The 22,309-nt window shown below is 36.0% G+C and overlaps 1 protein-coding gene across 1 annotated transcript; it reads left to right on the top strand.

The window, feature by feature from the left end:
* The first annotated feature begins 4,118 nt into the window (after positions 1–4,118).
* Positions 4,119–18,340, top strand: LOC139844495 (alpha-1,4 glucan phosphorylase L-2 isozyme, chloroplastic/amyloplastic-like). The gene is made up of 15 exons (XM_071834720.1): positions 4,119–4,340; positions 6,569–6,813; positions 6,897–6,998; positions 12,534–12,710; positions 12,796–13,071; positions 13,323–13,594; positions 13,670–13,787; positions 14,281–14,664; positions 14,763–14,915; positions 15,108–15,236; positions 15,327–15,563; positions 15,936–16,008; positions 16,121–16,311; positions 16,898–17,098; positions 18,040–18,340. Exons 1-15 carry the CDS (start codon positions 4,148–4,150, stop codon positions 18,154–18,156), a joined length of 2,868 nt encoding a protein of 955 aa, XP_071690821.1. The 5' UTR covers positions 4,119–4,147; the 3' UTR covers positions 18,157–18,340.
* Positions 18,341–22,309: the final 3,969 nt, after the last annotated feature.

Below are 22,309 nucleotides of genomic sequence, written 5' to 3'. Positions count from 1 at the left end.
TCGATCTTGTGGTTCAAAGATGGTTCTCAAAACTTGCTTGAATGATGAGTACCAGTACGGTCGACGATATTATGGCTGTGGTGGTAGGTTGGGCACCTTGATGTCTGAACTTTGTAGAAAGTGACAAATTTGGATTGATCCGCTCTGGTCTGATCGGACGCTTGAAGTGATACCAGAATTGTTAAGGTCCAAAAAAGATCTAGAACGTTCACTCAAAACCGCAAAACGTCAAGCAAAAATGTTGAAACTAATGTTAATTTGTACTTTTGTAGCATTTGTGTCGTATTTCATTTTCAACTAACCGATGTAATCCCCTTTGGTAGTATTAAATTGTAGTATGAAGTTTCAGAATTAATTTCAGTTTCTAGTATTTCAGTTGTAAGTACTTAACATCCACTATTTTAATGCAACGTTTCCAATAGTATGCATCTTCAATAAATTGTTGTATTTTAATAAACTGTGTAATTTTAATTTTCAATAAATCGTGTAATTTTAACATTGGATTCGTGTAATAAAGTTGTGTTGAGCAGAGATGCTCTGCATAAAGCTGTGTTGAGCAGAGATGCTCTGCATAAAGTTGTGTTGAGCAGAGATGCTCTGTATAAAGTTGTTTCCACTATTACCTTTATTAAAGCTGTATTCAACATGTGATTTTAATTCATGACCACTGGATTCGTTCAAACAAGTGCTTCAATCCCTTATAAATACAACCCCTCAATTGTTAACAAACTACACCTCAAACACTTATCTCTCTACTAAATCTAAAATTTATAAGTTCAAAATGTCTCAGATGAATGTTATGCTTTAAGTTAACTATGGTAGGGAATTCGACCGCGAGGTCAAGAATTACTCCACCGTCAATTCTGAACAGAGGGAGTATTGCATGAATGTCAGAAATTACCTGTTTTCTGAACTACTTGATGTTCTCAAAGAGGACATACCTCTTGCATTCTCACAAGTGTGGTTCTTCAAGGAACCCAACGTTCCAGCCAGTCTTCTTAAAGATAAGAAGACTGGACCATGCTTGTGGGTCGAGCAGTGACCAGCAACGAAATCATCAAGTTGTATATCGAGTTTCGGGATGAGAGCGAAAACATTGTGTCTGATGAAGAGGACTACGTGCCCTACGGGCCACAGTACGACACGGATGGCAAATTCTATTCTTCTGATTCTCCTGATCTCAATGATTTCTAAATGTTTTGTTGTATTATCGTTGTTTATTATCGTTGTTTAGCTTTCATTGTTATTGTGTTTAATCTGTAGTTTCAAAAAATTGTAACCGTGATGTTGTTTTAATAAAAGTGACGTTAAAAAAAATAGTGATTTAATAATAACAATACACCATTACAATACACCGACACATGCATAACACTGTTACAATACACCGTTACATAACAACGTTACATTACACCGTTACGTACACCGACACATAAACACCGTTACACTAGGGCGGGAAAAATTTTGGGCGGGAAACATTTGTGCGGGAATTCTTGGTGCAGTGGGAGTTTGTGGATCTACTTAAAGAGTAGCCATACACACTCTTTTCATCCATATCCACCCATTCAAGTCTCTCTATCTCTATCTCTACAATCACACTATGAATCAACCAACAAATAATAGACCTATTAGTGAAGGTCGACAAGTCAGACTACAAGATTTTTCAGAGATCGATCGTGAATTTAGAAGAATGGGTTGGCTTCCTTTCCTTTTGCTTGATAAGTTTTTTTTTCCTGCTCTCGTGCATCAATTCTATTCCAACTATGAATTCACTAATGAACAATTGGTGAGATTTCAAATCTATGACAGACAACACGAGTATACTCTTGAACAATTTGGTATGCTATTGGGCGTACCATTTGAAGGTAAAAATATCTATTTTCCCAGTGAAGACCTCGAAGCTCTTCCTCACGATATTCCAAAATATGACATGGCCATACTTGTGCGTCGTACTGCGGTTCCATTCAGAACCATAGAACGTTCAGGCATCCTTGACGAATACCTTCGTCCGGGAAATATTGCTATAAGAAATGCACTTATTAGGAGTAACATGTACCACCGTGAACCAAACGTCACTCGATTGTCAATGACCGAAGCTTGTCTTCACTGGTGCATAACTCACAACATCCAAGTAAATATTGCTCATTTGGTCACTTCCCGAATGAATCAACTTCGTTATGCAGAAACAAGACCTCATCTTTCGTACGGAACATTTCTGAACCGTCAATTTACTAGTATTGGTGTGGTTAAAGGTCTGGTGGGACGACGTCCGATAACCACGTTACCTATCGACCGGTCCTTTGTTTCTGAAACATCGGCAGCATCGAGCTCAGGTTCTGAAAGTTCGTCCACTCAATCGGATGCTCGTATTCATCCTCGTCGTCGTTATTAGTGTGTTTCAATACCAGTAATGTATTTTTGTTTAGCTATGTTTGTGTTTAGTTTTAAAAAAATGTAACCGTGTTTGGTTTTTTAATAAAAGTGATGTTAAAAAAAATAATCTTTTATGATTAGTAAAAATAATAATAATAATAATAATAATAATAATAATAATAATAATAATAATAATAATAATAATAATAATAATAATAATAATAATAATAATAATCTTTTATTATTATTATTATTATTTTTATTATTATTATTATTATTATTATTATTATTATTATTATTATTATTATTATTATTATTATTATTATTATTATTATTATTATTATTATTATTATTATGGAGTCTTTATTCATTCAGTATTAATTATGGATTAAATTGAACTGTAATTTAAATGACAATTGTTATTCAACATAACTAATAAAAACGATACAATTAATACCAAAATAAAAATGATACAATTAATACCAAAATAAAAACGATACAATTAATACTAACAAAACGATACAATTAATACCAAAATAAACACGATACAATTAACACTAAAATAAAAAACGATACAATTAATACTAAAATAAAAACGATACGATTAACATTAAACTTAACTAAACTTAACAGTTTAGTTGACGGAAATTAAAACAACTTTACTCATCTTCCAACACTAAATATAGAGAAATGCAATTAGAACGCCAACTCAAGGTTTCTTTTATACCGTTCCACTGATCCTCTGTTTGGAGATATGTAGCAGACAATTCCGGAACACAGTCATCTTCGTAATACAAGACGTCCGTGTGTTCGAACGGAACCATTTCTTTCAAAAAGTATAGAAGGTCCTCTAAACCGACGTCGCGAACATCAATTTCTTCGAACGTGGATTTCGAACTACGCGTATAATCGTAGTCTCTCATTTGATTACGTAATCTACTTCCGTAATACACGTCGAAAGAGACAATCATCGGCGGAACGATTACCATTTTCGTTGTATTTGATGTGTGTATGAGGGTAAAAAATATATGTAATGTTAGAATATGTGTTCAATATGTGTTGAGGATGGAGTATAAGTAGGCAAATTGACTTGTCGTCCCAAATGGATTTCCAGACGACATGTCGTCCCCAAAGTCTTTCCAGACGACTTATCGTCCAAGAAAAAAGCCCGCGTAAACTTTCCTTTTTTTGGAGCCAATTTTTTAGGGTGCAATAATTGGACCTATCTTTCCGGACGACATTGGGTCGTCCGGGAAAAGTTAGTCAAACATTCAAGAAAAAGCAAACAGAAAAAGCAAAAAAATTTGTCGGTTTGTGGGTTTTTGCGGACGACTATAGTCGTCCGGAAAGACCCTGTCCGGAAAAATCATTTTTGTTGTAGTGGTAACCATTTTTTACCATTTCGAATTTATTGTACACTAAACACTTACTCAGTAGTTTTTATTTTATGATGAAGGAAAATATATTTGATGGAAAAAGTATGGGCCATAAACATTTTTGGCGAAAAGTTAGAAACTTTATAAACTTAGGAACTTCAATCAAAAATAAAAAAACTTTTCAAGAGAACAAAACACCCCGGCTAGTCTCGTTAAAAATTTGCAAGGTGTTAGGTGAAATGCAATTAGAGCATAAAACGAAAAATAATAGACGACAAAAACACCGTATATTTCATATCTTTCAGTGACTTCAATTCTTCGCCATTTATATATAATATCATCATCACTTCTATTTTTATTTTAAAAAGATAGATAGATAGATATAGATATAGAGAGTAATAATGGCGGCTTCTTCTTTCTATGTATCCAGCTACTTTTCAAAATCAAGCATAACAGATTTCAGTTTCACTAACCAACATTCACAGAATCTGTTAATATTAAAATTCAAATTCAAATCGTGCAGAAGGATACATTCTAAAAGGTGTCGTTTATCAGTTGCTACCATAAATCAACGGTTACAATCAGTCGAAGAAGGTATTACACTGTAAATTATCAATTATATATGTGTGATTGTTTTTTTTTTCTTAAAGTAAAGGGTATATCAGTATATGTATGTTATTAAAGTGTAACTTCTGTTAGTATTAACTTGTTATAGAATGAAACCCGTTGGTTATTATTCATAGGATATTTATAGTACATAATAAACCCTAATGGTAGATGGAAACCCTAACGGACCCAACTCACAATCGGGTTGGGCCTCAGTTATCACCTAACACTCCCCGGCAGTCCGAACGGCGAAATCGCGAAAGTTCGGACAGGAACAAAATATTAAGTATTAAATTAAAAAAATAAAATAAACTATGCTTTTTTCTTCTTCTTTTGTTGCATCGAATAGAATGATATTCGCTGATTTGGATGCATTGCTTGACTGCGTTTCCTTTTCCGTAGCGCTTTTTTTGTTACGCCGTGGCTTGCTTTGCTTAGCCTAAGGATTGAGCAGAACTTGGGCTTAGAACTTTTATCACCGATATAATCTTCTTCTACGCTGCAAAACAAGATAGTTTTTTTTTTTTTTTTCTATTCCTCTTTTTCTTCGGGGTTTGGAAACTAGTCAAGCTAGCCGGCTCATCCCACGCCGATTATTGAAAATTAATAAATTAAAAAACAAGAACAGGATGCTGTTAGCGAAAACATTTCACGGCTGCTGTAGATATATTGTTTTTTTGGTCGCAAGTAGAAATTAGGAGGACACATGGCTTACACGTATCAGACTACCATTATGAGCATCAGGAGGGTTTTTTTTAAGGATAAAAAAAAAGATGGTGAGGCTGATAGAAATCGATGTTGCGGCTGTTATTGGATATTTAGGTGGCCTTTTTCTATTAAGATAAACGGAAAATAGATAAATAAATAAATAATATAGCTAAACGATAATGCGGTGCTCCTTTAAACTAAAATTCTAACTTACAAAAGATGAAAGAAGAAATCGATTATCCCATCGTTTATAGACGATGGACTTGAAGGATAAAGTGGAGGTGGTTTAACCGGGATCGAATCGCTCTAATACCATGTTATAGAATTGAACCCGTCGATTATTATTCAATATACATAGGATATTTATAGTACATAATAAACCCTAATGATACAACATAATAAACCCTAATGATACATAGAAACCCTAACGACCCAACCCACAATCGGGTTGGGCCTCAGTTATCACCTAACACAACTAACATATGTAAATAAAAATGTGCAAATATATAATCTATTGTTATGATTATTATTGTAGTTGAGTGTTATGTATAATCCTTTCATTTCATTACAAAGAGGCAAACCTTTTCAAGATGAAAATTTAATGAGCTCCCTTCGTTTCAAGATAAAAGCAACATCTTACATAATTATAATGAGAGCAAAACATCAACCATAGTTAACTCTTCACATGTTGCAACTTTTTATAGTTAGACATGTATCTCATTTGGGTTAGAATTTAGAAGGGGACAGTTTTGTAAATATTATCATGTTTATTAGTATAGTATAGTATTAGTATAGTAAGTATAGTATTAGTATGGGACTATGGGTAGATACTCCCTAAGTATCTTTAAGGGCCGTTAAGAGCACACGGTATCCACACTGTCGCTCGAATAATCGCTCATTGACGTTGTAAATTTGGATATCGTCCCGCCGTCGGTTGTCGTCTATTCCGCTGTCGGTTCTTCGCCGTCGGCCTACCGACGGTGTGAAACTTGATTTTATGTTTTTTTTTTCACTATTTTCTTATTAGTCCACGTCATATTTTCTCTCACCAAGACTTTGAACCAAGGACACTGAACGACACCCTACTTTAATCAATTTCAAGCTCCATTTTCGATCTTGAAATGGACACTGAAAAATGGACACGGACACCTCGTGCTCTAAGTCAGTCTGGGGTGTATGCTCAACATTGTCATCCACATACGTCCTCGTAAATGGGGAGTAGACCACCCACAATCGCTGGTTATCGATATTTTGCAAAATACACAGAGAATAGCATAGGAGGATACAGAAAGGTGTATCATAGGCACATGTTCGTTATGGGCGTGACAAACCCACCAAAGGTTTTAATAGATTCACGAAAACTATTCATCGTTATCTTGTATAGTACAAGAAATGCATAAATATGGTGGATCTATCAAAACGTTTGGTGAAAATATCACCATTATAGCCATTCTCTTACTTCTTTGTAAAAATAAGTTTTTTTTAAAAAAAAATACATATTGGAACAGAGACAACAGATATAGTAGACAATGGCATCCTTGTTCCTGATTCTGAAGCGGTCATATCAAGTATTAAATACCACGCGGAGTTCACACCATCGTTCTCTCCAGAAAAATTTGAGCTTCCAAAGGCTTATTATGCTACAGCTCAAAGTGTTCGCGATAAGCTCATCTTTAATTGGAACGCCACATACGCTTTCCATGAAAAGATGAACGTGAAGCAGGCCTACTACTTATCTATGGAGTTCCTTCAGGTTCGTTTTAATCTTCTAATGTGTTATACTTACTAATTTAACTTTGTAAGTATTTGACTTTTTTCTTTTAAATGTCTTCTTAGGGTAGAGCTTTGTTAAATGCTATCGGTAATTTAGAGCTGTCAGGTGCTTATGCTGATGCTTTGAAGAAACTGGGTCATGATTTAGAAGATGTCGCTAGTCAGGTGAGCTTATTAGCGTTTACTTCCGTTTGCTTCATTATCTCTTGCTTACAGTTTTAAGTCATCTTTTGTTGCCAATCTTATTTAGCTGCTCAAATTGTTGTTCTGCCCACTCCGACTTTTGAAGTCTTTCTTTACAACTTTGACTTTAAATATTTTTATTTATTATTGTTGGAGATATGGAGAACTTTAAACAATTAGAGGGAAGATTCCAGGAAACTCACACGAAGCTTCTACGAAGTTGTTAGGAAACTCACATGTAGCTTCCACGAAGTTGTTAGGAAACTCACATGTAGCTTCCACGAAGTTGTCAGGAAACTCACATGTAGCCTCCATGAAGCTGTCAGGAAACTCACATGAAACTTCAAGGAATTGTTTTTAGCTTACCCCTTAAACCATTCTATAAATACACCCTCTTGTAACTCATTGTAAACACACCACAAATATTCAGTAAATACATTCTCTAGTTGGTCCGTGGACTAAAGCAATCACAATGATTGCATATAACCACGTTATCTCTTGTGTCGATTTACATTTCTTGCATTTATAATCTTTCGTTCATTAAGTGGGTTAGTAATCTTGTAGAATTACTATCGGTGAGTGATCTTGTTGAATCACTTGCGTTGTTTTGGGTCCTAGTATCCTTACAACTGGTATCAGAGCACAAGGTTTCGACTTTGGGAACGATGGCGGAAGACGGAAAGTTTAGAATCGACCGATTCGATGGGAGAGACTTTGGCTTTTGGAAGATGCAAATTGAAGATTACTTGTATCAAAAGAAGCTACATCAACCTCTGTTAGAGACCAAGCCCGAAAGCATGAGCGATGCCGATTGGACGCTTTTGGATCGTCAAGCTTTGGGTGCGATTCGTCTTTCACTTGCTAAGAACGTTGCATACAACGTTGTGAATGAGAAGACGACGTTTGCTTGCTTGAAAGCACTCTCTAACATGTATGAGAAACCTACCGCTTCTAATAAGGTTTTTCTCATGCGACAATTGTTCAATACGAAGATGAAGGAAGGTACGAGTGCAACGGATCATATCAACGAGTTCAACAACATCATATCGAGGTTAGCATCGGTAGATATTGTGTTTGATGATGAGTTAAAGGCATTAATCTTGCTTTCATCATTACCGAAAAGTTGGTCGGGTACGGTTACCGCAGTTAGTAGCTCTACAGGAACTACTAAGCTAGCGTTTGAAGGAATAAGGGATTTGATTCTTGGTGAAGATACTCGTAGGAGAAACTCGGGGGAATCGACATCCGGTTCCTTGTTAAGTACCGACAACCGTGGTAGGAAATTTGATCGCGGTGAGAAGAAGGGTAGAAAGAATTCTAAGAAGAGGTATCCATCGAAAGATAGAAGTGAAGCTGTTTGTTGGGGTTGCAATCAAAAAGGGCACTTTTAAAGGAATTGCAAAAATGGTTCCGAGAAAGGTGTAAACTTGGCCGAAGGGGAAAGTGATGATGCACTTTTGTGTAGTGTTGAAAATTCTATGGAGTCTTGGATTTTGGATTCGGGAGCTTCGTTTCATGCTACTCATGTCAAAAGCATGATGAAGAATTTTCGTTCATACCAAGGCAAGGTGAGATTGGCGGACAACAAGCAACTCAATATAGAGGGCATTGGAGATGTTTTATTGAAGACTACTCTTGGCTCTAATTGGACCTTGAAAAACGTAAGGTACATTCCTAAATTAAAAATGAAACTTATTTCGGTTGGTCAATTAGATGATGAAGGTAACGCGGTTACTTTTGAAAACCGCCAATGGAAGGTGGTTAAGGGTAGTTGTGTAGTGGCTCGTGGACATAAAAGGGGAACTCTTTATATGGTTGAAGTGTTTGATGCTACGGTGAATGTTGAATCCAAATCAACTCTATGGCACCGAAGGCTCGGGCATATGAGTGAGAAGGGTATGAAGATGCTTGTTTCGAGTGGGAGAATTCCAGATTTGAAAAAGGTAGAACTTGAGTTTTGCGAACCATGTGTATATGGGAAGCAAAAGAAGGTGACTTTTGGAAAATCAGGGAATGCACCTAAGTTGGAGAAATTGGAGCTCGTTCATACGGATGTGTTTGGTCCAACCAATGTAGAATCACATGGAGGTTCTCGCTATTATGTCACCTTCATTGACGACTCCACTCGAAAGGTCAAGTGCTTGAAGTCAGATAATGGAGGGGAATATGGTAGTCTTGAGTTTAAAGACCATTGTGCAAAGCTCGGTATTAGAATGTTGAAAACAGTACCTGAAACACCGCAACACAATGGGGTCGCCGAACGTATGAATCGTACGTTAAATGAAAGGGCTAAGAGTATGAGACTACATGCCGGTTTGCCTAAGATGTTTTGGGCAGATGCGGTTAATACGGCGGCTTATTTGATAAACAGGGGACCCTCAACACCGTTGGGTTTCCGAATTCCCGAGGAAGAATGGCAAGGTAAGAAGGTGAGTTATAATCACCTTAGGATCTTTGGGTGTAATGCTTATGTGAAGATCAAAGATGCGGATAGAGACAAGCTTGAAGCTAAGTCAAAGAGGTGTACTTTCATAGGTTACGGGTCGGATGAAATGGGTTATCGTTGTTGGGATAACGAGGCTAGAAAAGTGATTCGTTCTCGTGATGTTACCTTTAATGAAGATTCGGTTTATGGCAAACCGGAAACGGGGAGTCCTAAACCGAGTCAAGTTACTTTTGACGATGTTTCTATTGATGATCTTGCAGGTTCTAGTGGGAGTACGGGGAACAATGAATTGCCAAATAACGGTGAGGCGTCAGAAAATGCTAATGATGGGGATGATTCTGAAAGCGGTGATGATTCCGAACATAGTGCGAGTTCTAGTGATGAGGAGGACACAAATGAAACCGGTCCAACCATTTCGGTTACTCCTACACCAAGACGCTCGACTAGAGTGCCCAAACCTAATCCTAGGTATTCTCCATCAGCAAACTACTTGCTCTATACCGAGAATGGTGAACCCGAAAGTTACTTTGAGGCAAGGAAGACAAAAGAATCCATACAATGGGAGCTTGCCATGAAAGAAGAGATGGGGTCACTTGAGAAGAATAAAACTTGGTCACTAGTGAAGTTACCTCATGATAAAAGGGCGTTGCAAAACAAATGGGTGTATCGAATCAAGAATGAGTCGGATGGCAAGAAAAGGTACAAGGCTCGTTTGGTAGTCAAAGGCTTTCAACAAAAGGAAGGGGTTGACTGCAAAGAGATATTTTCACCAGTAGTTAAAATGACTACTATCCGTTTGGTACTTTCTATAGTTGCATCCGAAGACTTACATCTTGAGCAACTAGATGTAAAAATCGCATTCTTGCATGGTGATCTTGTTGAAGAGATCTACATGAGGCAACCCGAGGGCTTTGAGGTAAAGGGTAAACAGAAGTGGGTTTGTAAGCTAAAGAAAAGTTTGTATGGATTGAAGCAAGCACCTCGGCAATGGTACTTGAAGTTTGACGAGTTTATGAAGAAGATTGGTTTCTTAAGATGTGAAGCGGATCACTGTTGCTACTTGAAGAAATTCAAGTCTTTTTACATAATCTTATTGTTGTATGTTGATGACATGTTACTTGCAGGTTCCAACATGTCCGAAATTAACAAGTTGAAGGGATTACTTTCCCATGAGTTCGAGATGAAGGATCTTGGTGGTGCTAGGCAAATACTTGGCATGAGTATTGTGCGTGATCGTGTGAAAGGTACTCTATACTTGTCTCAATCCAAATATATTGAGAAAGTAGTAGAGAGGTTCAATATGGAGAATTCAAAGGCTCGTTCTATGCCTTTGGGTAGCACGATTAAGTTATCAAAAAGTCAATCACCAAAGACGGTAAAAGACAAAACGGATATGGAAAAGGTTCCATATGCATCGGCCGTGGGTAGTGTTATGTATGCCATGGTTTGTACAAGACCCGATATTGCTCACCCAGTGGGAGTTGTAAGTCGTTATATGTCTAATCCGGGGAAAGAGCATTGGGAAGCGGTTAAATGGTTGCTTCGTTATTTGAAAGGTACTTCTAATATGGGATTGTGTTTCTCCAAAGACAATCTCATACTTAGGGGTTATGCGGATGCTGATTTGGGTGGATGTGATGATTCGGGGAAAAGCACTACGGGTTATGTTTTCACAATAGGGAAGACGGCGGTTAGTTGGATGTCTCGACTACAAAAGAGTGTTGCTTTGTCAACTACCGAGGCCGAATATATGGCTATTGCAGAAGCTTCTAAAGAGCTTGTTTGGTTGAAGAACTTCTTAGGTGAGTTGGGTAAAAGACAAGACTATTGCGTCTTGTATTGTGATAATCAAAGTGCAATACATCTTGGGAAGAATCCGGTGTTTCATAGTCGTACGAAACACATCAAGATAAGGTATCATTTTATTTGACAACATATAAATGATGGTACTTTATTATTGGAGAAAATCCTTGATACGAAGAATCCTGCTGATATGTTTACTAAGGTTGTTACGACAGAGAAATTGAGGTTTTGCATTACCTCAATTGGTCTTCTAATGAATTGATGAGAGAAGACCCCAACTAGAGAATTAGAGAGTTAATGTTTCAATTCTAACAAGTAGTGTTGAAGACCTTGTATCGAAAGTCTGCTCATCCGAAGTATGTGTTGAGTGTGCGTGTCCCAAATGGAGTTTGGCGGTATAATGGTGGTTTAACGTTCTTGGTTAGATCGTTGATATTTTGGGTTGACGAAGGTTGGGTTTGTTCAAAGTCTCCAAGTGAGAGATTGTTGGAGATATGGAGAACTTTAAACAATTAGAGGGAAGATTCCAGGAAACTCACACGAAGCTTCCACGAAGTTGTTAGAAAACTCACATGTAGCTTCCACGAAGTTGTTAGGAAACTCACATGTAGCTTCCACGAAGTTGTCAGGAAACTCACATGTAGCCTCCATGAAGCTGTCAGGAAACTCACATGAAGTTTCAAGGAATTGTTTTTAGCTTACTCCTTAAACCATTCTATAAATAGACCCTCTTGTAACTCATTGTAAACACACCACAAATATTCAGTAAATACATTCTCTAGTTGGTCCGTGGACTAAAGCAATCACAACGATTGCATGTAACCACGTTATCTCTTGTGTCGATTTACATTTCTTGCATTTATAATCTTTCGTTCATTAAGTGGGTTAGTAATCTTGTAGAATTACTATCGGTGAGTGATCTTGTTGAATCACTTGCGTTGTTTTGGGTCCTAATATCCTTACAATTATGTTATATAATACTTGATGAAAATTATATCAATGTAAACATGTTTAATATCCAGTCCTTTCATCTAAGTTTCATCAAATAATATATAACACAAACAAAAATGATGCAAGTCAAAGTTGAGAAAGGAAGACTTTTTTAAAAGTCAAACGAAACAGTTATTTTGGGACGGAGGGAGTATTTTATTGTAGTATGGCGTTTGACTTGGTCAGAAAATTTAAAATGGATAGGTCCATGATTTGAGATTTCAATTAAAGGACTGTTTTGTTCGTACTTAGTTTGTTAATGAATTAGTAGTTGACAGGAACCAGATGCAGCACTTGGCAATGGTGGTTTGGGTCGGCTCGCTTCTTGTTTTTTAGACTCCTTAGCAACATTGAATTACCCTGCATGGGGTTATGGTCTTCGCTACAAATACGGTCTTTTTAAGCAACTTATTACGAAAGACGGTCAGGAAGAAGTAGCCGAGAATTGGCTTGAGGTCTTCATACTCATATCTTTATTCCCGTTCCAATACATAAATGTTTTGCACCTTATATTTACAATTTTTTTAATGTGCATTGCAGATGGGTAATCCATGGGAAATACCAAGAAATGACGTGTCGTACCCGATAAAATTTTACGGTGAAGTTGTTACGGGTGCCGATGGACGTAAGGAGTGGGTTGGCGGAGAAGATATTATGGCTGTTGCTTATGATGTACCCATACCTGGATATAAAACGAACACTACAATCAACTTACGATTATGGTCAACAAAGGTCGCACCTGAATATTTTGATTTGCATGCTTTTAACTCTGGAGATCATGCTGGCGCATATAAAGCCTTGAAACAGGCAGAGAAGGTTTATCTTTTTCCTGATTTATCACTTGTGAATTATTCCATGTTGGGTTAAGTCTCTGAAATTGTATCCAACTTTATAAGTTTCCATTAGATATATCAGACATCTTCTAACCTGTAAACCTGTGATGTGGCATATGACAATCTATATCGTGCCATGTCAGTAATTTTTGAAAGTTTTACGCATACAAATACAATAGAAATTTTGAATTTATATCTGATAAATACTCCGGCCACAACATTTTGTTTGTTTAGATTTGTTACATTTTATACCCTGGAGATGAATCACATGAGGGGAAGACTCTAAGATTAAAGCAACAGTATACACTATGCTCTGCTTCTCTTCAAGATATAATTTCACGGTTCGAAAGGAGATCCGGGGAAACAATCGACTGGAATGAATTTCCGGAAAAAGTTGCGGTACAGATGAACGATACTCACCCTACACTATGCATACCAGAATTATTGAGAATATTGATTGATATTAAGGGTTTGAGCTGGAAGGAAGCATGGGGAATCACTCAAAGGTGAAGTCCTTATTTTTATTATATTTTTATTTATTTTATTCGTATAGTATTCATGAAAATTGGAACTTGTGGCAGAACGGTAGCATACACTAATCACACTGTTTTACCGGAGGCTCTCGAAAAATGGAGTTTAAATCTTCTACAAGAACTACTTCCTCGGCATGTTGAGATAATCGATATGATTGACAAAGAGGTATTTTTCAGACCTTTACTATTATTACATTCAACTATCTATTGCATTATTTTGTTTGGTTAACTTTTTTTTTTTTTTTGGTTATAATATTTCATTGAAGTTGGTTAAAATATATTTTTAAGGTAACCGAACTCTCAAAATTATGATTTAACATAATCTGATGCAGTAATGGGTGAAAATGTTGATGTGGCAGCTGACATGTCGTTAGTTTTACGTTCAAGCTTAACTTTTTTATGTGGCATTGACATGCCATTTGAAAACCAGTGATCATAAGTAGATTACCTTGTTTCAAATTTAATGAAGCCGGACGTTCTGGCTTAATAAGTTGGTTAATTAAGTAAAATTGTAAAACAGAAATCAGACGAAAGCTGGTTAACTTTTTTCTTCTTTTTCTGTTTCAATCAACTCTTTATGGGATCATTGTTTCTTTTTCTCAGTTTTACGTTAACTTGCCATTCATAATTTATATGCAATCACTATGTATCCTACTCAGTTGATTGATACCATCGTCGCTGAGTATGGTATCGAGGATCTTGAGTTGCTGAAAGAAAAACTGAAGCAGATGAGAATTTTGGATAATGTCGAACTACCTCAATCCATCTTGACATTGCTCGCTCCCCCAGATGAAATCCCCAACGTTGATTTAGTTGAAAAAGAAGTAAAAACTGAAGAAGTAACCGAATCTACAGTTGAAGATGGTGATGTCCAACTGAAGGATGTTGTAATTACCACAAAGGTGTCGTTTGAGCCGGACCCCACACAGCCAAAGATGGTGCGAATGGCTAATCTATGTGTAGTTGGTGGTCATGCTGTTAACGGGGTTGCAGAAATCCACAGTGAAATTGTGAAAAATGAAGTTTTTAATGATTTCTATAAGGTACTTTTGTTACTAGATTATTTTTACCTTTTACCGTTTCGTGTAATTTTTTTACTTCACAATCATCTTTGGTTTGTCATTCGTTATTCTTTACGCAGCTGTGGCCTGAGAAGTTTCAGAATAAGACAAATGGTGTGACACCAAGACGATGGATCAGTTTTTGTAATCCAGAGTTAAGTAAAATTATAACTAAGTGGACAGGATCAGAAGATTGGATCCTAAATACTAAAAAGTTAGACGAACTTAGAAAGGTACGCTTAAATATTTCGTCTATTTCTTGTTTTATTTACCAAAGGGCCCTTGGTCTGGCGGTATCTAGATGCCCATCTGACTTTGAGGTCATGGGTTCAAGTCCTGGTGTGGACATTATGTATATATTCATGTAAAAATAAGTGTTTTCGGATAACGTAGAACTCCATTTCTGACTATTCATTGTTTTGCAGTTTTCGGATAACGTAGAACTACAATCTGAATGGAGGAAAGCTAAAAGGATCAATAAAGAAAAAACTGTATCTTTTATTAAAGAAAAAACTGGATATCTTGTCAGCCCGGATGCAATGTTTGATGTTCAGGTTGTGTTTTTGTTCCTTCTATAATAAGTAAAATGTCTTGCTTCAATTTGTAACATGAAATGTTACATTGGCTGAGTTATTGTTATGCAGGTGAAACGTATTCATGAATACAAGCGACAACTGTTGAATATCCTGGGAATCGTTTACCGTTATAAGAAGATGAAAGAAATGAGTGCTGATGAACGAAAAGAGAAATTTGTTCCTCGTGTTTGTATATTTGGAGGTAAAGCATTTGCTACATACGTCCAAGCTAAACGGATCGTGAAATTTATTACTGATGTTGGCGCTACTGTGAACCATGATCCCGATATTGGTGACCTTTTGAAGGTAAATATTGACTAAATCTGAAATTAGCCGATTGCATTCTAAGGTTTTAGTTTATTTTTTTAAAATGTTTTTGTCCTGAAGATCGGCAGACCATGTCTGTTGAGAAGATGTGGCTCAATGGTCTGTATGTATGATGAATAGTGAAGACTACTTATTTTTTTTGTTTGTATAATTGCTTAATTATGTTTGCAGCACTAAGAAGCATATTTTTAAGTCTGTGGCAGACAAAATAAAATGTTATTTTATTTTATGTCTTCAGTATGCACTATAAATGTTTGCAGGCGCGCAGACATAAGACAAAATAAGATATGCAGACTGAAAAACAAAAAAAAGTACTCTGTAACTGATTATTAATTAGTTTGTTTGTACTAGGTTGTATTTGTCCCAGATTACAATGTTTCGGTAGCAGAAGTTCTGATTCCCGGAAGTGATTTGTCCCGAACACATCAGGCATGCTACATTATAATCTAATCATATACTCTCGTATTAATTTTTGACCTTATGGTTTGACTTTTGACGAAGGTAATTTAATTGATGGGTTAATGGTCTTTTAATTTTTAGCACTGCTGGAATGGAGGCAAGTGGGACCAGCAACATGAAGTTTGCGATGAATGGCTGCATACAAATTGGGACCCTCGATGGTGCGAACGTTGAAATACGAGAAGAGGTTGGAGAAGAAAACTTTTTCCTTTTTGGTGCCAAAGCACATGAAATTGCTGGGTTACGAAATGAGAGATCCAAGGGCAAGGTGAGATTACAGAAACTGTATTATAAACTAGTCAAATTGGATAATTTTATTGGTAATTGGTAAATATTGGGTTGTGTTGACCTTGAAAACTTTAATGTTTTTGTTTATATACCACTTCAATTATACACTATTATTTTAGCTAAAATGATTTAGGAGATTTGTGCATAAATAACACATTTTGGGCGGCTTTTTGCTCTTTTTTCGGTTTTTTTTTTTATTCTTTTTTTTTTTTTTTTTTTTTTTTTTAATTTTTTGAAAGGCAAGCCCGAAAGTTGTAGACCGTGGAGATTGAACATGGGTCACTATTAAAGATGTCCAAATATTAACAAGCAAGCTACCCCACCCTTGGGATCCTGTTCCGTTATTGTATCACCCGTTTGACCCATCAGAGATAATCCAAAATAAGTCATATAAGTGAACGGGTCGATATAGTCACCTCTAGGCTTTAGTTTGTATGTTGAATCACTGGAATGCATTTCAGTGAATTTCACATACTTGCATAAATGATTCTGCAAGATTTAAAACGACGACTAAATTAGGAACACAAATAACTAACTATAATTCTGACTTTATGACTTATATGCAGTTTGTTCCTGACCCAAGATTTGAGGAGGTCAAAAAATATGTAAGAAGTGGAGTATTCGGCCCATACAATTATGACGAACTCATGGGCTCTTTGGAAGGGAATGAAGGCTATGGCCGAGCCGATTATTTTCTCGTGGGTAAAGATTTTCCAGCTTATATTGAGTGTCAAGATGAGGTTGATAACGCATATAGAGATCAAAAGGTGAGTTAATCATTCATCATAGAATTGAATTTGCGCTCGAATCTGTCACCTAAGCACAACTACTTGTTGCATATATATTAAAAAAACTAAAAGCTAAAAGGGGAAAGGGTTATATGGGTCAAATCTGTTAAATGAGTTGAAAGATTAACTTAAAAGGGAAAGGCTTGATGGTATCCTTGGTTTCACTTAGGTGGGGCCAGGGCAAGGGGGAGAGTGGACTCAAGTTCGAGTCCCACTCTTTAAAAATACCCGTGGTAGGCTTACTTACCATAAGCCGGGTTGCCCCGTGGGAAGGTTTTACCGACCTATTCAGGACCCAGATCCGATCCGCCTGCCCTTCGGGATGGTTTAAGGTTCGGATCCCTGTAATATGGTTCGGGTTTCCTGCCCGAACGTGTGTGTGTGTGCAAATGATGAGTGTCGTTGAAATAAATGATACGCTGATGCAAGCTTGCCGTTCAAAAAAAAAAAAAAAAAGGGGGAAAGGGTTATATGGGTAGAATCTGTTAAACGGGTTAAAAGTTTTTTACTTGTGAAATCTTGTAATCTAATTGGCACCTTATCTGATTAATTTATTAAGTAAAATGGATAAACATGTGTCTGGGGTGAACCTAGTACAGCAGTACGGCCTGTTTTAGCCACACAAAAGTGACCCATTTGTGTTTTGACTCCACAAATGTGACCCATTTGTGTTTTGATTACACAATTGTGGCCCATTTATGTTTTGACTTGCTACACAGCCTGCCAATCTTACAACATGTACCCACTTATAAACAGCATCCACCAAGATAGTAGGATGGCTGTTTTTTTTTCTTTTTCTTTTTTTTCTTGCAAAGTCAATACCTTTTATTAGGACCATTCCTCAAAAAAGTAGGAAGACTACCAGATTAGATGTTAAAACATCATTATTATTAACATTCTCCAATTTATATTTCTGACAGAAATGGACTAAGATGTCAATCTTAAACACTGCTGGTTCATACAAGTTCAGCAGTGACCGGACTATACACGAATATGCACGCGACATTTGGATCATCGAACCTCTTGTACTACCATAATCAGAGGGTATAGTAGCTGAGAGTAATCCTTGTATTTAGTAACTCATTCAATTTAATAATGTGAGCTTGCAATATCATTAATCATATTGTACATTTAGATCTCTAGATCGTATATCGGATGTATTTGAAACCTCAAGGTGTTATTGGTGATGACTTTCAGGGGTTCGATCCCCGTAAACTACAACATATATCCCTTTGAGGTTACCCACCGATTCCATGGGCCTCGAAGGTTGCAGACGTCTTACGTTCGAGCCTCACCCGAGGGGTTTTTACCACACGCGATGTCCATATGAATTCGCCGTAGTAGCTTCCTCCTGAGGGGCGGTAGGACTATAATGTTCATCCCAAATGATCACGAGGGTGGGTTCCGACATTGCGTTCGGACCTCCAACAGTGACTCCCAATTGTCGTTAAAAAAATCAGATGTATTTGAATACCATATTATAAGGTGTTTTTCAATTAACTAAAGTTACCATAATGAGAAGTTAAAGACATCGACATCATAACACATCATTCAAAGATTTCCCTAAATGGTGGTACAACATCTAGTATCACCACTAACTTTGTGATCATGAGATCATACCAACTATAGTACTATATATATTACTAGTGGTGCTTATGATCACTGCTGTAAGGTTCATTGCTCTTGCCCTTTTTTTACTTTATAAACGCATCTAATTCTAATTTACTATAATATGTACATTTTGGTGTCGGCATAGCTTATCGTATACATCCTTTAACAAAATCTGTAATATAAAATACTTATCATAAGCTTTAGGTGCACCATATATAGCAAGGGACAAGAAGGAACATAACTATTTAAATTGTCTTGATTAATATCGTATAATTGTACCATAACTTTCGTACTCACGTTTGTGTCTATAAAATAAAACATAATTTAATAAGAAATTCTTTTAGGGTTAAAGTTACAAATATGTTATATACTTTTTCAAATGTCCCGATGTCGGCTATATATTCATTTTTGTCTCACTGTCAACCAGTGTTGTAAAAAACGGAAAAAACGGGGGTGTAGACGGATTTTGGAGTGCCCCGTCCAGTTTATACATAAAACGTTTGAAAAAACGGAAATCGGCCAAAAAACGGTCAAAAGACGGTCAAACACGGTCCGAGACGGGAAAAAACGGGTTTTTCTGATTTTTTTTTTTTTTTTTTTTTTTTTTTTTTTTAATATTAAACGTTGTGCTATTACTTAGGGTTTCTTTTTTTATGTTTGAAATATTGAAGTATTTAAACATGTGTGAAATGCTTATGTTTGGAATAATGTAATGTACAATATATATATAATATATAACATTTTTATTTAAAAGTCAACGTTAGTCAACATCCGTCTAGACCTCCGTCTCCACCCCGTCTCGACCGTCTCGACTCTTTTAGGACCCGACCGTCTCGACCCCGTCTCGCGTCTTTTGCAACCTTGCTGTCAACTATATACTTTCAAAATGGCCCCTTATAAAAAAAAACTTCTTTTTAACCATGGATAAAATAGCGTTTAATGTCATGATATTCTCACAAAACATACCCTCACCATATAACTTGAAACTGGAAAACCTATATCAATTTAGTTTAACATAATCAACTTCATCACATATATATTGAATCTAGTTCTAACATCTATATATCAACTATTTGATGCTACGATTACTAAATACTAGTAAATACAGAAAGAAAAACATTTAGATATTTGAAGTATACATGGGTTATGTTGGAGGGTAGTGACACCTAGATCCCTTTTTCTCGGAAAGTTGAGTAACGCAAAACGAAAACGATGAGGCTGTTGGCTGTGGACAGCTGGTGGGCCATGGGCTTATAACACTTGATCTACTCCACACACTGCTACCTTGCCAACCCTGGGCCACCTATTAACTTTTTTAACAGATCATATTTTTAACGGATCATAGTACTCCGGGATATCAACTAATCCCGTTGCAACAAAAGTGAAGCATACGGCGATGCCATCCATTTTCATTTTGAAAAAAAAAAAAATATATATATATATATATATATATATATATATATATATATATATATATATATATATTTTGTTAAAAGAATTTTCTAAGCTTTAAAATCTCTTGTTAACACATATCAAATCATTTTACATAGTGACGGAACTTGAACCCGAATACAGATATGGCGAGTGTAAAAATTAAATAAATTTTTCATTGTCAGAATGGATAAACACTAAAAAAAAACCTTATTTTTTTGTAAATTTTTTTAGTATAAAATTTCTTTCCCCGTTAAATCCAGGTGTGCCGAATACCCTATTTAGGTTATACTAAGTACCGCCACTGATTTTACATAGCAGTTATTTATTATTTTTAAAATGTTACTTCAAGACTTTATGGTTCGTGTGGCGGTCTTGAGATTATGAGTGGGTCACACCATTCACAATCCCTAGGCACGTGGCGTAACATTGTGTTGGCAGGAACGGAGATTGAAGACATGAGCATCACTTTCAAAAATTTGTTTGTCAAAAGTATCGGGGATGGCTCTTCAACATCTTTTTGGAATGACCATTGGATCGGCGACAAGAAGTTAAGCATCACCTTCCCAAGACTTTACAATCTAGAGGCTTCGAAGGATGTCCTAATTAATTGTAGGGTTATGGGATACTCGGGTATTATGTCGGAATCTAGCTTCGGTTCAGCATGGGGTTTAATTTTACAGTGGAATTGGGTTCGGACACCGGAAAGGCGGGCTTCTAGTGACCTGATGAAACTGACTGAGATGCTACAGGGGTTCGGGTTCGTGTTTGACAATCGCGACAAATGGAGATGATCTGCAGCAAGCGATGGTATGTATACTGTGAAAAAAAATGAGCTCCATTATAGATCAACAAGTTTTCGCATGCATCACTGATTCGGTTGGCACTTATCGCAATCATTTTATTCCTAAAAAAATTGAAATCTTTGTGTGGCGTGTGATTAAAAGAAGAATGCCGGTTAGATTAGAACTAGACAAAAGGGGGATGGATTTACACTCGGTAAGATGTCCCCTATGTGATGATGATGTGGAATCAATCGAGCATTGTTTTATTTTCTGTAAATACTCTATGGAAATTTGGGAACGAGTACATAATTGGTGGGGTCTTGGCGCGTTCACAAACCTAAGTCTGAACGAAATCCTGAGGGGTAATACCGTGGCTTCTACTACTTGTGATGGGAAACGTATTTGGCAAGCGATCGAGTGGGTTTGTACGTATTTCATTTGAAAAAACCGAAAAAACAAGGTGTTCCATGGAAAATCATGGTGCTCCCCGGTGGCTCTAAACGAAATACAAATCAAATCTTTCGAATGGATCTCTGTTCGTGCAAAGAAAACAAAAATAAATTGGTTAACTTGGTTGAATAGTCCGAAAGTGTATCTATCTTATTAGTTTCTTATGTATTGTTCGGGTAGGGGTGCAATCTCTGCACTATCCTTGTAATTTTTGTTCTTAATTGTTTGTATTTCGTGTAAGACTTGGGGTGGCCGCTAGGCCTCACTGTATGTATTCGTCTTCGAGATTATAAAATTTCCTTGCTTTAAAAAAAATGTTACTTTAAAACATTTAAGAACACCTTTTAAAGCTTTTGTAAGAAACACTATTTTAAGATTTATTCTGTTCGTTATACATATGTAACGTAGTTACTCTCGTAAAGAGAACTCATATTTAATAAATAATAATAATAATAATAATAATAATAATAATAATAATAATAATAATAATAATAATAATAATAATAATAATAATAATAATAATAATAATAATAATTATTATTATTATTATTATTATTATTACTATTATTATTATTATTATTATTATTAGTATATTTATAATCATAATAATAAATAATAATAATAATAATAATAAATAATAATAATAATAAAGTTTGATTAAGAATTGAGTATTTATACTTTTAATAATAGTTATTAGTAATAACAAATATCGCTTGAAATTTTTTAAAAAAATTAAAATACAATTATTATATGAAGTTTTTACAATGTACTTCAAAATTTTATACATGTGTTCATAAGGTATTTTGTAAAAGATTGTAATTTTTTTTTTTAAAGATTGTACATATAATCATGAGGTGTTTTATCACATGTAAAGTTGTACATGATGCTTCAAATATTATACATATTGTCATAA

The sequence above is a fragment of the Rutidosis leptorrhynchoides genome, chromosome 4, assembly GCF_046630445.1.
Source record: "Rutidosis leptorrhynchoides isolate AG116_Rl617_1_P2 chromosome 4, CSIRO_AGI_Rlap_v1, whole genome shotgun sequence".
In the NCBI taxonomy this organism is placed as follows: domain Eukaryota; kingdom Viridiplantae; phylum Streptophyta; class Magnoliopsida; order Asterales; family Asteraceae; genus Rutidosis; species Rutidosis leptorrhynchoides.
Note: the sequence above shows the minus strand (reverse complement) of the source record. Positions and strands in the feature narration are given on the sequence as shown.